The sequence below is a fragment of the Corapipo altera genome, unplaced genomic scaffold (genome assembly GCF_003945725.1).
Source record: "Corapipo altera isolate COAL_440 unplaced genomic scaffold, ASM394572v1 23b, whole genome shotgun sequence".
Taxonomy (NCBI): Eukaryota; Metazoa; Chordata; class Aves; order Passeriformes; family Pipridae; genus Corapipo; species Corapipo altera.
Genome location: NW_020884885.1, coordinates 10,357,083 through 10,374,328, shown reverse-complemented (window position 1 = coordinate 10,374,328; position 17,246 = coordinate 10,357,083). Strand labels below are relative to the sequence as shown.

The 17,246-nt window shown below is 33.9% G+C and overlaps 1 protein-coding gene across 5 annotated transcripts in view; it reads right to left on the bottom strand.

Moving 5' to 3' along the window:
- Positions 1 to 5,880: 5,880 nt before the first annotated feature.
- Positions 5,881 to 17,246, bottom strand: part of FUT8 (fucosyltransferase 8) — a 111,638-nt gene continuing 100,272 nt past the window's right edge. For all 5 annotated transcript variants that reach the window (XM_027642229.1, XM_027642230.1, XM_027642228.1 and 2 more), the window contains 2 exons: positions 12,237 to 12,387; positions 5,881 to 9,502 (listed from right to left, as the gene is read on the bottom strand). In XM_027642229.1, the coding sequence (XP_027498030.1) occupies positions 9,185 to 9,502; positions 12,237 to 12,387 (469 nt within the window). In that variant the 3' untranslated portion in view covers positions 5,881 to 9,184. The remainder of the gene's footprint in view (positions 9,503 to 12,236; positions 12,388 to 17,246) is intronic.

Sequence of the window (17,246 nt, the reverse complement as noted above, 5' to 3'; positions counted from 1 at the left end):
CCAGATGGATATACTTAAAGTTCTATCATTCATGTTATATACCACCCACTAGTGGTTATCTGAAAACCTTCAAGATGCAAAACCATTAAATACTATAACAGACTATCAAGGTAATTTTGTATTAAGATTAAAAATGTCTTGAGTCAAATTTTTATATAGTTGTTCTGAGAGGCAGTCTGCACATTGAAGAGTCTGTCCAGTTTCACAGATGCTAATTAAGGCCAATTTGTCACAGATAAGCAGCAACTTACATCAGCTGTTAAACCAACAGGAGAAAACCAGGGGAAAACCAAATTATAATCCTGTGTATTTCTACTCTGGCATTCAGAGTAATCTTCTATGCAGTTCTACTTTTAGGAACTTAATGAGTTTTGTATTTTTTATCATATTTGTGTTAGGCCTAAATGATCTAATGTTTTTGGAAAAGCTTTACCACTGGAAACCTTTTTGTCTATTGTTTCAGGTCTAAAAGTCTGAACAAAAATGAAATTTACTTTTTTTTTGCCTCTGAGAACTTAAAATTCAAAAATGTGACATACAGAAGACAAAATCTGATGAAAAAATCAGATGGGATAACTTCTTTGCATTTCATTTTCTGTTTTCATTTTTTGTGCATATGCAGGGTTTTTTTGAGATCTACATGAACAGAGTAGAAGACCACTCTGTACATAAGCAGAGACAGGGAGGAAATCAGTTGGAAAATAAGAAATGAAGTTGGCACCAGTGGTAGAGAACTTGCTGGAGAAGATATTGCATAAATGAAGAGATTAATGGACATTGTTGTGCCTTGTTCTAGCAACACGCTTAGAAAACTCATTTACAACTCCTTTCAATCAGCCAAAACTATTGCCTTGTATGTCTGCACTGCACAATAATTTTCAAAACAAAGCAAAGCTGGATAAAAGAGACCTAGGCAAAAGAGTGGCAACGTTGGCAGAAAAAAATTGTATCACATGAAATTAGCCCTGCCTAGTTCTTGTGGACTCCATACACCTACTATCAGGAGGGGTCACCACTCTTTCTCAGCAATAAGAGACAGAAGTATTTGCAGAGGCTTAAAGCTTACTTTCAGCATCAAATTGTCGTCTACAGACAACAGTAGTAAGCTACTTGCTATAGAAGAGAAGTTAAAACCTACCTTGTAGATTTGTATGCCAGCAAAGCAAATTACAGGTATCCTAGAAATATCAGACTCAAATCAGTAAAGAATGGCATTATTTCCTTTTTTTCAACCTTTGTGTATGACTTTACCAAAAGGAAATCCCTCAAGCAAAACTTTGAAGAGGAAGTAACATCAGCACTGCACTGAGAAAATCCAAACTGTTATACTACAGAGGTAGTATAGCAGAGCACCTGTATTAACATGATGCATCTTATTAGAAAGAAACAGAATGTTCTGGAACCAATGTCCATCCAGCATGAATTCATGACAAAATAATGTATGTCTGTTAAACAAATCCTGAAGGGGTAGCCCAAGAAGAGAACAACAACAAGACCTCCAGTAATCACATTAGCAGATAAAACTCCTTCATATCAAGCCAACCATTGCCTTGGTCGCATCCTCATCTTCTAGAGGTTTCTCCAGACTCTTCAACAGATTTTATACCTTCATATTACATACATAACTGTATATGGTGTATGTGTCTGACCTTGAGAGCATATTCCTACAATGTGTTTTCCTGAGAAAGAAAATCAGCATGAGTAAGCTCTAGACAGTTCAGCAAAAGGTGAGAAAAGCCTATTATTCCAATGGTCCTTACACTTACTCTCCTACATTCAATTTTAAAAGCACAGAAATAAAGGATATACATTCATGCTTACTGCAAAAATTCTCATTGACTAATATATACCAAACCAATCAGCATGATTATGAACCTGTTTCAATCCACAATGGAATAGATTTAGCATATGTATGGTCAGTTATTAAATTCCAAGAGAAGGAATGAGAGCAAAAAAAGTACACAACATAATTTCTTAAATCACTGTGCTGTTTCAGAACCAAACATATAAATATGCTATCAATGGCAAAGGTCATCAGCATGTAGGAAGGAACTAAGATAACTTCCTGTACCTGTATTCCTGTATATTTGGATTTGCTGGGGTTTTTTTAAGAATTTTTCATGTACACATGAAGGCAAATAAGCAATACATATAACAAAATATAAATGTAAAATAAATAAAAGCAAACTCAAAAAGAATCATATTGAATTTAACATTATAGATTAAATGTTTAACGCATTTTATGACTACAATTATTATTTATATTACTGTACTGTCTAGGGATCCTACTGAATGACAAGAATTGCAGTAGGACAAGAGTGTTGGAAACACAAAAAAACACTAGAGGATCATAAATCTTACAGTCTAAACACTGGACAAAAACAATGAGCAATACACTCAGAAACATACAAACATCAGCTAATATGAATCAGTGTAATAAAGAGTAGCTCATAACACATTAGCAGCCCTAAAGAAATACATTTTGAGCAGGTAGATGCATTGTAACTGTAAATCTGTAATGTTAATAAAACATTTTTCTCTGTTGTATATAAACAGAAGAAACAAGTAAGCAAACAAATCCATCAATCCTAAATCTATTACATGAAGGTTCACTAGTGCTAGCCTCTGTATAACCTCTACTGACACAGAGGTTAAAAAAATGGTAAAATCAGCCCAACAAGATTTTTCTATCTTTGCTGAATAACTGAATATTAGTCATAAGCAACAATCACTTTAAGAAATACTCATGCAAAACGAACTCCATCCCACAAGTCTGAACTTATTGTGTATAACAACTTTATTCTCAAGTGAAAACAAAATTTTATAGATGTTACAATCTGACCACATATTTAGAATTATAAACTTGTCACAGTTCATCCTCCAGCAATAAGCTGAAGCAGTGAAGCAAACTACTCTCACCAACTAGTTAATTGCTTTCCAGCACCTCGGTTAGATACAACACAGGCCCAATTCCTTCCCATTCACAAAGAACAAAGTAGGATGTCCTGGTTTTTGATTTCCTTCCATTCTTTCAGGTTGCTACTGTTTGGAAAGGTATCAACAAACATACTTGGGCTTCTTTAACAGACAGATCTTTTGTAGACAGCCAAATTGGACAGAAATCTTTACATTCAGTGGCTTCTCACAGCTGAGCTGTAATATCCTTGTGGCACTGTTTGCAGTGCAGTAATTGAGAATAGTGCAGCTGTATTATTAAAAAAAAAAAAAACAAAAAAAAAAAACCCAAACAAAAAAACCCCAACATGCCAAACTTGCCAGAGAGCAAGAATACTAAAACTAAAATAAAATAAAGGATTCTAAGGTTGAAGAGAAGAAAATTATCTGTATAGTCCTGTAAAAAGACTGCATTCACATTGTGTCTCTTGCAAACTAAGCTGCAGGCATAAGGGCATAATAAGCAGTAGGCAAAAATGAACAGGGAATTCTATAGGAATACATCTTTCATCTAGACAAGATACTTGTCATGCTATGAGCTGCAAAGCTGATTACATAAGGAATTTCTATGCCTTGTAAGCCCCCCTAAACACTTCTCAGGCACATCAGATTACAGTGTTTACTCTTTGAATCCTTGACTATACCAATTAGGGACAAAACAAAAAAATGCAATTCATAAAAAAAAATAATCTGCCAGTAATACAATTTCACATGTTATTATGAAAAACCAAATACAGACATATGTCCCTTGGACTCTCAGTCAAGTAACAACCACTAGGTAAGGAAATCAAAATATGCAAAGCAGAAAGGTTTGACAAAGGTTCCTACAGCCATGGTAGGTCAGGATAAGATGCAAGTAGGCAGTAATGCTATTGGAAGAGTAAAAAAAATCCATAGTCTTCCAGAAGCATAGATCTAGCTGATTCTATTAAAATGGTGTGACTGAAGGATGGTTTTAAGGTAGTTAGAGGAAAGAGGGTAAAGTCTGTTATACTTCTTGAAGAAAATGCAGGAGAGTTGAGACTTTATCTCACCGTGCTCCAGGAAAACCTTCATGAATATATCAAAATGAAAGCAAAATCTCAAGTCTGTATGAAGTGAGAAAATAATGCAAAACTGAAAGTAAAACCAGTACATGTGTGTGCCAGCAGTTATAAAACATGTACAGTCCAGTGGAGATAGCTCCTTCCCTCAACAATATCTCTTAAGGAGTCAGCCTAAGAGTGTGAAGTTAATTTTGAGCAACAGTAAAGACATTTTTGTTGTCATGACTTTGCATTAATCCAAACTTGCTTGATTTGCAGTGGCAATAGGATTCTGCTGACAAGATAAGTCAAAGGAAACAAGCACACAAAATAGAGGAACTCCACTGAACAGTAAACATGGTACCATAAGGGGTTAAGACCAGCAGACACATCAGTGGATGGCATTCTTGACTAATGTTGAAGATTTCTGTCTTACATACTTAGCTTCTGGAATAATCTTATACACAGTGATGCATTCAAACAGACTAGCAACTTTTTTTTGCAGATCTGGGAATTTTTTACTATCCTCTTATTTGTATCATGCAGTGCCACATTTCATGCTTTTTAGAAATGAACAGGATACTATGAAGTCTAACACAACCTGTATACAGTTGATATTCATACGTAAGTTACTTTGCTTCAGTCTTGCTCCAGATATGCTTGCAGGTGCATATAGGGGACCTTGAAAAAAGTCTGTAGCCTACAATAATAATTCTAGTGGTACCTTAGGGAAATGGAATTTCTGTGAGTTTAAAATGCAATTTTAGTTCAATACAATAAGAAAGCCAAACAGCCTTTTGTGCCCTTTGACAACCTGCTTCCAAGCCACCAAAATAGGAATAAAACTGTAATATAGATAGTAACAACCAATGATCAGAATATGACCAGCATGACTTGTATATATGTGACTGGGACTGGTATCAGGCAAAATCAAAATGAAGGTTGCAAATTCTAAGTATTTCTGGCAAAGAGTAGAATGATTTCGCTGGTAGAGGTCCTTAACCCAGTACTGAAATGTTTATTTGTGTCTTCTTATCAGATTATTTCCTCCCCATCTCCCAGACTAAGAAAATTATTTTTACCTGCATTCCTCAGATACATCAGTGATTGCATTGTGAAGAAACTAATGACCAGGAAACACCAAGCTCAATTCATTGTTTGGAAAAAGTTTCAAATAGTGCTACTCCACTTGCATGAAAGAAAATCTCCCTCTCCCATCAACAATTTTTCATGAAAATGTTCTACTTATTTTCTATTATGTTCCTAGCTCAGAAGACAAGATCCTTATTTTATAATTGCATACCAAAGAAACATAAAACCCGTTATGGAGGAAACTTTTACATTGTGAATATCTTTCTGTAAGAAAGCTATCACCAGTTCTCCTTTCTGAAAAATTGGTATAGGAGAGAAATCTTTCTGGTTTCCTTAAAACTCAATGGCTTCCTTAAAAATTCCTTAAAATTCAGTGACAGAGGGGATAAACAAAAGACTTATCTGAAGATAAACATTTAAAAATATTTTAAAATTTTGAAATAAAACATAATCCTTCATAAACAAATCCATAATACTCAACAGTTCACATGAGTAGGATCTTGGTAGAGAAGGCTTGTAAATCCCACGCATTTGACCACAGGCCAAATCAAGGACAGAATTCAGGTTGGTGGTAGCAGCAAACCGCAGATGACGACCCCAGGTGACCACTGTCACCGAAGACTAGTTAACTGAACTACCAAGAATAAATTTCTTGACTGGTAAGCAGCATGAGAGCTTCCAGAGACTACATTTACCTGGCAAGTAAGTTTTTACAGAGAATGTGACAGCAATAATGTAAAATAGCAAAGAACAAACGAGTGCTGTTCATATCGTTTTTATGTACACAACATGCACACACACATACAAATGTTTCTTAAAGAGGAAAGTTTAATTAAACAGCAGTTAAGAGAGTATGAAAGCTCTTTGTTTTATGGATGTCTGAGAAGGTGGTTTGGTATGAGGCAAAAATTACATGACTGGATTGTTGCACAGCTACAAGGTGAACAGAAGAAACATGATGTACACTTGCTCCCTTGCAAGCATTCCGGCTAGTATCTTAATGAGTTCACAACCTTCAAAAGATTCAGCTTGCTTTCAGGAATTAAAGACAAAATTTTTATTTCCTGTTATTTCACTTTTACGTGAGCTACAATAAAAATCTGGGGTTCTCTCTTCCACTTACCCATGGATGTTACATGTTACCTGTTCTCCATTGTAAACAAGAATAAAGTCTCAAATATTCATTTTGTTTAATATAAAACAAATTCAGTTTTAGCGTACCTATGTCCCAGGATTCCAAGACATAATTAACTGGTAGTCTTAACTGAAAGAAATCTCTAGAAACAGATGCATCTAGCAAGCAGCGTATTGCTAGATTTTTTCCTCCGAGAAGTATTGAATTATATGCACTAGAGGATCATAAGACCCAAGGGAATAAGATGATAGCATCTACATTAGTACATTTCTGAATTATTAACAGTAACTCTATAATTTTGTATAATTTCATGATCATTTTCTCAAAGATGATGACCTAATTATTCATTAGGTACTCAGAATATGTAAGGAGGCATGTGTACCTTGCCAGTACTTTGTCAGATACAGTCTGCAGAGGAATTGCCACACTGTATAGGTACATATTCTATAACATCAGCGTTTTCAGTTCTCTCATTGCCATCCATCTCAGAAGATCTGCTCTTGCCTTTGGGTTCATCCTAGATGTTCTGTTATTTATCTTCTTTAGTAGTATTTTCAACTGAGTTACCTGACTCTGAAGGAATTTTCATATGTTCATTTATTTATGAATCTTATTTGTGAACCACACTCTAAAAATGAGCAAGAAATTATGAGCTCTGAAGTCATAAGTAAAGAGCTTAAAAAATAAAACATTTTCAAAATCTATAAATATCAAACAGATAATGTAGTATTTGTGGAGAAACAATTAAATTAGTTTTCCCAAAGATAAAATGAATTGATTTAATTGTTGAGGAAGTAATGTGCATCAGTTTGGATTATTTTTTTTCAAATTGAAAAAGAAAGCAGCAATAGCTTTATCTGTACAATTCAAAATAAAATTAAAAGAAATTATAATTTACCCTACCTTTGTACCTCTGAAATATCATGTTTGCCTAAGTTAGTGGAAAATTTATCAGAATCACTTAGTCAGGAAAATAACATCAAGCCGCTTGTAGTTCCAAGATACAGAAACACCAGTTAACCCTAGGTATCTTTCATCACAAAAATTTATCATCTTTAGCATTTCTTGGTCACTTGCCATTATGCTTCAATTAGTCTTTAAATCTCATGTGGTATCTATGCTCATTTTCACTGATATGTCTGTTTAATACTACGATCAATGTATCTTTTTTCCAACAGAAGTTTTCAGCTTAGATTTTGTTACTCTTTTTCAAGACACAAAACAGTTTTCCACTTAAGGAACACGTTACTGGAACAGATCTACAGGATCAGTCCTGCAAGTAATGTCAGAGTACCACTTTGTAATTCCTTCACATTCCAATACAGTTCCATTTCACCACTATTTCAATTGGAAGCCTGCTGCTGAACTTCACACTGCCAGAGACTTCCTTTTATTTTTCAGCCTAACATTTATTCATGGTCAAGTGCCTCCATTCATTATGTTTACACTATCCTTCATCTATTCATAAATATAATTAAATATACTTTTGTTTTGTTAAGGTCAACCAACTATGCTTTTTTAATCTTTACTCACATGGCATTTTTTCAGTCCCTGAACAGTAAACATTTTCTGCACTTCCAGTAATCCAGACTGAATTGCACTAGAGCCTATAAAACGTTATTAATATTCTTCCTATTTGGAAACAATCTCTTGTTATCTTGCATATTTTATATATATATATATATTTGTTTATGTATATATATATATACACACACAACCGCCAAATCTACGAATTTGTTTGTAAAATTATTTTGTGATTTCTCTTTTCTTAATAGAGAGCTGACTAGCAAAAGATTTCAAAACACTAAGAATTACTAACAACCTCATGACATGCATAAAAATTCATCCTTGTGTATATTTTTCTCAAACCTACTATTTGGGGGTAAATTGTTAGATTTTTTTAAAGTAGTCCAGATTGACGAGTTCTATAAATGGGATAACCTGAAGTATTTTACTTCAAAGTAACTACACTCAATGCCAAAAAGAGGCCACCTATAATACCCTAAAACCTGAATTCATTTCAGAAGAGAAATACAGAAGGTAAAAAAATAGTGCTAGAGAGTAAATGTAAGAAATTTAGTCACTGAAGTAATTCTGTTGTTACCTACTGTCCACAAAACTGAGCAGCACTGTGCCACTACACAACTGTTGTACTACACAGCATTTTAAACTTCAATGAAACTCCGGCTACTTTTTCCTTTTTTGTGGGTTTTGTAGGTTGTTGGTTTTGGGTTTTTTTCTCAATCAAAAGCAATGTCCAGAAACATTATCACTATTAAAGAATCTGTTCACGGCCTTGTTCACAAAAGTTCCTAACAGACAGCGACTATTTTGTTGTCGAATTTATCCTTTATTTTATTAATGATGAGAAGTAATCAGTGGAATGCTAAAAAAAAACCCCCAAACTTGTAAAGAAATCTAGTCTGAAATCTGAATCTTGTTTGAAGCAAGTTCAGTGGTCACGGTAACACCAGATGAAAGTTGACTCTTGCCCATTGTGAAATAGGCATGGCTCTTCTAAAAAGGTCACAAACTTTTCAAATATAGGCACCATGTTTTAAATTTTGCACATACAAAATATGTTCATGTCACTCATATTACACAATGTGGCAGTGTTATAAGTCTGAACATTATTGTAAATTAATGGCAGAGAGAAGAGCCTAAAGCTCACGTAAGACTAATGACTGGGATAAATCCTGAAAAGAGACAAAAAGTATAAAACAACAGTTTTCCTGTTATATGTGGGTTTGTGTGTGCATGTGTGAGAGTGCATATAACAAAAATGTTTAAGAGTAAGTTCAGATAATAGCCCATCCATTTGTTCTCAGCTTCTTATCCAGTTTCATTGCAAAGGCTTTGATTTTAACTCCATGTTAAAATGCAAATTCAAATCCCATATAAACCATTAGTTAGTGTGTTGTTGGCTGGTTCGAACCAATCAAAACTGAGAATTACTGCTGAATGTCTTCCTTTTAATCTACTTGTCAGCCTCTGGATATGTAGGATACTTGACTGTCTCAATTTTCTCCTTAACTTTATAGGATGGGTACAGGCCTGTTCTTCCTAATTTCCTATTGATGCCTTTTGAATAACCATCCCAGTGATTTCCAGCTACTCCAATTATATCTCCAGGTTCCATGGGAATTTCATCAGCAGTTCGTGGATGATGAGCATAAATAGCAATCTGGTTGTGAGCATTCTGTCCCCCAAAGTAGTAGATATCATCCAAAGAATGGAAATATGCTGAAGCATCTGGATGCAATGTCTGCATAATTTCATAGGCAACTCGACAAACCTTAGAAATAAAAATAGAAGAGAAGCCATTAACACTGTGTGTGCCTGCAATACACCACAGAAGTCAGTAATCAATGTATGGTAAGTTTCCCAGGAGGATCAAGTTTTGGAATGCCCAAGTTTAAAAAAAACAAAACCTAATCAACCAACCAAAAAAACCCAACAAACAAACAAACAAACAAACCTCAAACCACCCACCCCCCAAAACTGAATATTTACTGACAAGATGCATGAAATTGCTTTTTATTTAATCCTCTGGTGATCAGATTCGGTAAACAAATAAACAAATTGATAAATAATTAGAACATTCAACTCTTCAGTAAAAATTGAAAACATCTATATGAACACTAGCAATCCTGCTTTTAAAAATAAATGATCTCTAACCAATCAAATGTAAGCACAAATTAAGTTTTTTTCTACTACTACTAAAACCTGTATTTACTTCCCTTTGAACCTTTAGAACTTACATTTTCTAAGTTTATCCTGCAATAATGAGGCTTTATGTTTACTTTTCTAAAGGAAGTTCCAATTTTCACAAGCAAGCAATTCCAGAAGTCCAAGGCTTTAAAATGCTGTTATAATATTAGAACAGTGATAGAATTATGACTATTGGCAACTTAGACGACAAGTAAACGAAACTGAATTTCAGCAAGACCATGATGTTGGTGAGAAGAAAGATGTATTTTTACTTGTCATTATATTCCGTTTTATGAAGGGAATTTTCTTCAAACTGAACACAGGTTCCCATATCAGAATTGTGTTGTACTTCTCAGAGTTGCCAGAAACACAAAAGGCTGCCACTATATTAAACAAAGCTCTTTTCAACAATTGGCTAGAAAGCTCTTCTCTGTCAAGTGTCTGATTTGGCCACTGCAAGTTTTCTGATTTCTGATCTGCATTATTGTAACTTTCCCTGATTTTGCATAAGTTTGATAAAGGTTAATGAACTAACAATACAGTGGATTTCTTCAATATGAAGAAGCATTTGAGTTTTTTCATAATTTTTAGTCTATGTTAATATAGTAAAGCTTGATTTTACTTTTCTCCCTTTGAAGATACAGTGAATAGAACTTTGATCAGTCAAACCAGACATATTTGTACATCCCTAGCTTCTTTGAGAGAGGCATTTACTTTAAAAATGTGACAGATTTCCTTTTATCCCTCTCTATCTGAACTTTAACTTTTGAGAAGTAGTTTTCAGAAGATCAGGTTGAAGTTAATTATTTGAAGTACCTGTTACACACCATAACGTAGAAACCAATTTGATTACCCATACATTTGTAAAAGCTTATTTTTTTTATAGCTTCTCTGACTGCTTTTGATGTTTTCTTCTCTGCATGTGTGTGTATCCCAGGAAGAGGATACACACACATATTACTAAAGATTTTACAGCTTTTTAGCAAGTGCTAAAAATGCTTTTTAGCATTTAGCTAAATGTTTTTTAGCAAGTGAATCCTGCATGAGTTTACTCATGTCTTGGTCTGAAATAGCCTATATTAATAACCTTCTAAATGTGCTATAAAAGGTCTTCTTACAGGGTGTGGCGAACAGTAAATAAAGTGTATCAACAAGGATGATTGAAGGATAAGAGGCTTTTCTATACTTTTTGTGATTTTGCTGTCTTCTTGCTATGGCAATGTTATTACGAATTCTGCTTGTCAAGATCAACATATCACCGTATTGACCATAAATTAGTATTAATATTATGCTTGTTACTTATTTGTAATTACAGTGCAGCAGACAATTTACATTTGAGGTTGTGGAGAAATTATTTCTTTTTAAGTGAATTTTAACTTTTGAGCTTTGTGTCCACTTCCATCTAACAGTACAATCACATGTGATTGTGTCACCTAAGAGAATATATGACAACAGCACATCAAAAACATTCAGTCTGATTTCAATCATATGTTGCCATATTTGAATCAGGTGGATAAGCATACCACTCCCAAAATACTGCTTGGTGACTTTTTGCTGTGCTTTTAATCTTAAAACAGCTTTTTATAAAAGCTTTTCATGATATATGAAATTAATGTACAATATAATGCAATAAAGAACCAAATACCAACAATGACAATTATATGATTCCGTTTCCTACTGGACTCCAATTTCCTTCATCACATCACTCAAGAAAGGAAGCTTGTAACATATAATTATGTGCAAAAAGAAGTCTCTACAGATTACAGAGGTCAGAATTCACACTTATTATGCTGCCACTGGATTGCTAGAAATGGAATAGACTGAAGAGAAGTTAAATGTCAGTGTTCTTCATCTTTTGCACTCCCACCATCAACTAAGGCAACAGCAGATATGTTTGAACTGTAGTAGAATGCAAGGATGTGTAGAAATGGATGGAAACAAGCTGTATATTTCCTTCATGAAAAATTAAGGTGTTAAACATGTTTACAATTATTTTTATCTATTTCAAATGCCTTACCAAGCTGCATAGAAATGGATGGATACAAGTTATACATTAACTTTACGCAAAACAAGAAACTCAAACATGTTTAATATTTTTTCTTGCTTATTTCGAATATCTTAATTAAGGCAGTAACTTCAATTAAAGAGAAGTAACCAATGCTTACAGTCCTCTAAATGTTCACATAAAATACCAAGCCTTTGATTCTTGCCTAAAATTTTCATGAGAGATCACTGAGAACAAGATAACAGGAGCATGAAGAAGACTAAGATTTAGAACTGGTACATATAATCTACACTGTATTTGCACTGCAGTTTACCTGGGATGAAAACGTACAGACCAGGAAGTCAGCCTGAGACAAAAAGTGAATATCCAAAATAACACCTCTAAGGGAGTTTTCAGTGTATCGGTTATGAAGTCCCGCTGACCAGGATATGGAGTTATCACTGATAAATTCATAATTTGGATACCTGTGAAAATACAACGCACTGTTAACAGCAAAGTCTTGTTCTATTTATTTTAATTTTTTTTAGAAGCATTATTTCTGCTGCAAGTTAAGGTTTATAGTTTGTGTTAAGTGAGTCTCTGCCTTATAGGAAGCGAATTAAAATTTTGCTGAACCCTGTAGAATGTTACTGCTGCCTCCAATCATGCCCTCTATCCAGAAAAGAAAAGAAATTAAAAGATGCTGTAAGTCTGTCTGATATATAAGACTGTAGAGGAAGTGAAAAAATATTAGGAATTATATGTCACATTCTGCAAATGATGCTGATATGCTGATTTTAGATTAAATATAGTCAGATCACTTAATTTTCTCTACTGATAAATAGGACATGGGATTCTAACTTTACTATACTACATTTACTACCACACTGTTTGTTAGATACTGATTATGACACTGCGCAAAAAACCCCAGTCACCTGTTAAAGGGACATATTTAATAAATTAATCTAAATTAACGAAAATAATAAAAAGCCACTGTTCTTAAAGCCACACGGAAAACAAATTTTGCAATTTACTGGTCAAAAGGAAATAAATGTAAAATTTCATGCCAATGGACTTTTCTTATTATAAAAAAAAGCAGTACTACTTTAAGTCAAAATACTTTATTTGAAATATAAAACCTTGTTTTATATTATTTTAAAAACAAAAGATTTTATCATGTAACAATAACTACTTAAAAATATTAAAAAGTAACGGTCTTTCTCAAAATATTTATGCCCCTGTAGTGGGGAACTGAATCTGAAAGAAACTGTGAAAAGGAGAATGAATTAATTAAATTTTCTATCAGCCCCCTATCACATTTTTAGAGACATAACAAAGATGGTAATTTCATTGATGTTACACATTAATTACATTTAAATCATGAAGTGCAACTCAAATGGCTAACCAGCCAACTACAAAATTTCAGCTGCAGGGCTAATTATAAAACAAATACATACATATATATATAATTATATATGTAAATATAACAACTTCTTTTCAAATTTACAACTTCATAGCAAATATAAATCAATACATTACATAAGAGAGTAAGGCAGCTAATATTACACTTGTAAGAATTAAACATTCTGATACTGTTTAATCAAGAAAAATGAAAACATAGAGCTGCCTGTAATGCTGGAGCAACAATAAACTAAACCCATAACTAGAGGTTTCAAAGTTTGACAGCTCTGTGATAAACATTGCTCAAAACAAAGTTTAAACCCATAAGGTCTTGTAAAGTTAATGAAGTTAACATGTACTTGTATACAACAATGCAGCATATGCATACACTCCGGACACATATCAGACATGATTATGACAATCTCTTGTTAGAATATGCCCAATTTATTCCATTGTAATGTTAAATATATGGACAAACTGTTTTCAGAAGTGAAATGGACAAGTAGAGGCTGGCTTTTGTGACTACCAAACCAGAAAATAATTTGATTTGCTTAAGAGCAAATCAAAAAACTGTATGCAAATCTCCCACATTTGATGTGGAATGTATGGTAAATTTTACATTAATAGCAGGACAACTTTAAAGGCTGTATCTGATCATGTATGTCAGGGAAAGTTCCTATTACATCAAAAACAAGATAAAACAAAACAAAAAAGGAAGAGAAGGTGGAAATAGTACTCATTTACAGTAAGACCTCTTCTGAGAAATTACAGGAGCATATGAAACAACAGGTTTTTTTAATAAGAACTCTTCCACAACTTTAATTTTCCTTCTCATCCTTTCATGCCTAACATTTTTTTGTTAATATTTAACCACCTCTCAAAATACAATAGACGGTACCACAATATTTGCAATATGTTCTATTTCAGTTTCCGCTGTGTTAATCATACTCATATTTTTTAAAAAGAAAAAAGTACAGACCAAATGGAAATATGTCCTACTCTACTCTGAAAACTAGCTGAGAAACAGAGATAAGCATTGAAATCTCAACAGAGCAACATGAACATTTAACAGAGGGTGGTATTTCTAGGGACAGTGAACATGGTAAAGATATTTGCACTACTCCTTGTAAGTTCTTGGAATCAAGAATACCGTTAAAATTAATCACTTTCTTCAGACTTCAAAAACCAGAATCCACATGCTGAATAGAGACAAAAGATCTTTCCTTGAAGAATCTGATTCCTTACTAGCAAAAGATCAGTCAACTTTAAGGAATGAAGCACAAGAAAAAAAAAGTATCATATTGGATCTGATTAAAAAAGTAGTCAGAATTATTTACACATCTTTTTATGCATAAATTTAAATTTTTTTCCTTCTTTCCTTTATTCTGGAAACAGTCTTTGAGATGCTTTTAAATCTAGTCTTCAATCCAGTTTGTAAAGTTGATCCAAATTCATCTAACCAACAGTTTCAGAGCCCATTTCTTCAAAACAGTGATCAAAGCTTATAATTTATCCACTCACACATTTAAGTTTTCAAACAAGTACTTTTATGTTTTCACACACACACAGTGTTCATGCTTGGAAAAAGAAGTTTCTTTTAAAATGTTAGTAATATAGCAGCCATACTCAGTGTGCCCAAAGAATCTTCTGATCCACTATCCTGTCTCCAACATAGGCTGAAAGCAGAACATAAAGAAAAAAATACCAAGAAAAAGGCCAAGCGTATACTTCTCTCAAGCCATATGTAGCCCACTGACTTCCTGCATCAAGTGAAGTTTAATTCTCCTTCCCATTCACTATAATGCTTTAGATTCTATTTAGGTTCGATTCCTGCAACAATGGCTGCAAAGAAAGTGAAAATTCTAAAGTTCTATAGTTAGCTCATGCTTCCTTCTATTCCCTTTTCCTTCTGTATTTATATTATGATGAATGTAACACAGTGTAAGCTTTTGGGAAATGCTTTTTCTATTGAAGTAGAACTTAGGCACAATCCTATTACTAGGATTCCTGAATGTGTGGCAAATGATTAATAATATATCATATTCTTACTGACAAAATCACCTAAACACAACATTTGGTAGGACGCCTTCTAGCTTTACTCACATATTCTCTTCTCTAAAACAGGAAAGGACCAGACTGTGAATCATAGAATCATTTAAATTGGAAAAGACCTTTAAGATTATTGAGTACAATCATAAACCCAGCACAGTCCTCCAGAAAATAATGTCCCTAAGTCCCACATCTCCAATACTTTTAAATACCTCGAGGGATAGAGGTATTTGGCTTCCTTGGGCAACCTATTCCAAGATAAATCCAAAGAATGGAAACCAGCACAACTCTGTTTTCTTTGTATCAGACTACATACATGTAGTATATCTCCTCCACATGACAAAAAATAATACGCAATTCTTCGAAAGTTATCTAACAGATTCTTGAAACCTATGTACAGGTCAGGAAGGATTTTTTTTTTTCTTCTAGGAGAAGGGGAAAACACAAAATCAGAAGGAGATAGGGAAGAGATAGTTAAAAACGTTTTCCTCCTGCACCTACCAGCCTCAGATAAGGATACAAATCAAGCACTATGGGACTATTTCAAGTTTCAATTGGTTTGAGAAGCTGACCAACTAACTGTGTAACTACAGCTTATTACTGCAGATGCAAACCAAGGCAAGTCCCAAGCTCCTGTTCACAGTTTGCTAGGCCTGTGGAAGTGTTCAGAAAAGGCACTGCAAATTTTCTTTCCTCTGAAAGAAGATTGTGAGCATATGTGTAAACAGATAGAGTAACAAATAATGTGTTTTGTCAGGTCTGAAGGACTGCTGAATTCTATATATCAGACATACTATGACTTGGGGCAGGGGGGGATAACTCAACTACAGATAGTGCACAGACATTAACCTGCTATTGTGGAACTAGATAAAAAGTGAAAAAGAAAAAGAAATACAGATGACTTTACAGGTAAAAAAGTCTGGAAGGAAGAATGTGATTTGTTGAATTTTTGTGCTCATATACACGAGAAAGAGACCTAAATAGATTCATATATAAACCAGAAACATATTAAATATAGTTTCTTAAGAATTTATGTGCATATTCAGCTGTATTATTTTGAATACCTTAAAGAGTATTCTGTAGATACTGTAAACTAGTATTACAGACTAGAAATACAAATACTAGACAATCAAAAATTTGCATGTGAAAACTATTAAATCAGCCAAAGAAAAAGCAATTTACACCATCCCTAACATATCACCTATATAGGCCAAATACCATGACCTCTACTCACCAGAACCTGTCAGATGCTTTATCCCATAATCATTACAGCTGTTGAACTCTCAACCACGGTTCTCTACTCAAGGTGTTCTTCATCATCCTAATTCTGAAAATATACCACTTTCGTTCTTTTGGAAATAAAACAAACAAAAACACTCTACAAACTGACAGTAGTGACTCCACTATTTTTACTACTGTAGTTGCAGTTACCAGACATCTGACTGCAATAGACTACGAATAGTTTAAAATACTTCTCTTAACAGAAACAAGATGCCTATTCATGTGAATGTTGGCTAATTTTTCATTATTTAAATGCCAACACTGTTTGACAGCCAATCACTCTCATGTAGAGAGATATAATATCTAGTACTTTACTAATATTATTGCACTAAATAAAGAATGCAACATAAGCTACTGCAATGTGACAGCCGTTTCTATCAAAGCTTGGTAGTTCAATGTGACTTTTTTGTCAGAAGTGTAAACTAATTTGTAGTTGATTTCACAAGAAGAAGAAAAGCTTCTTTACTGCCAAAAAATGACCTTAACCTGCCTTCAGATGCCCTTAAATGCCAAAACATCAAATCCTGCCTCCTGTAAAATCACTGTAAGTTTCAAATGCCTTCTGCTCAATTGCAAGCAACAGTAGAGTGTGAGTAACTTAGGAAATTATGTT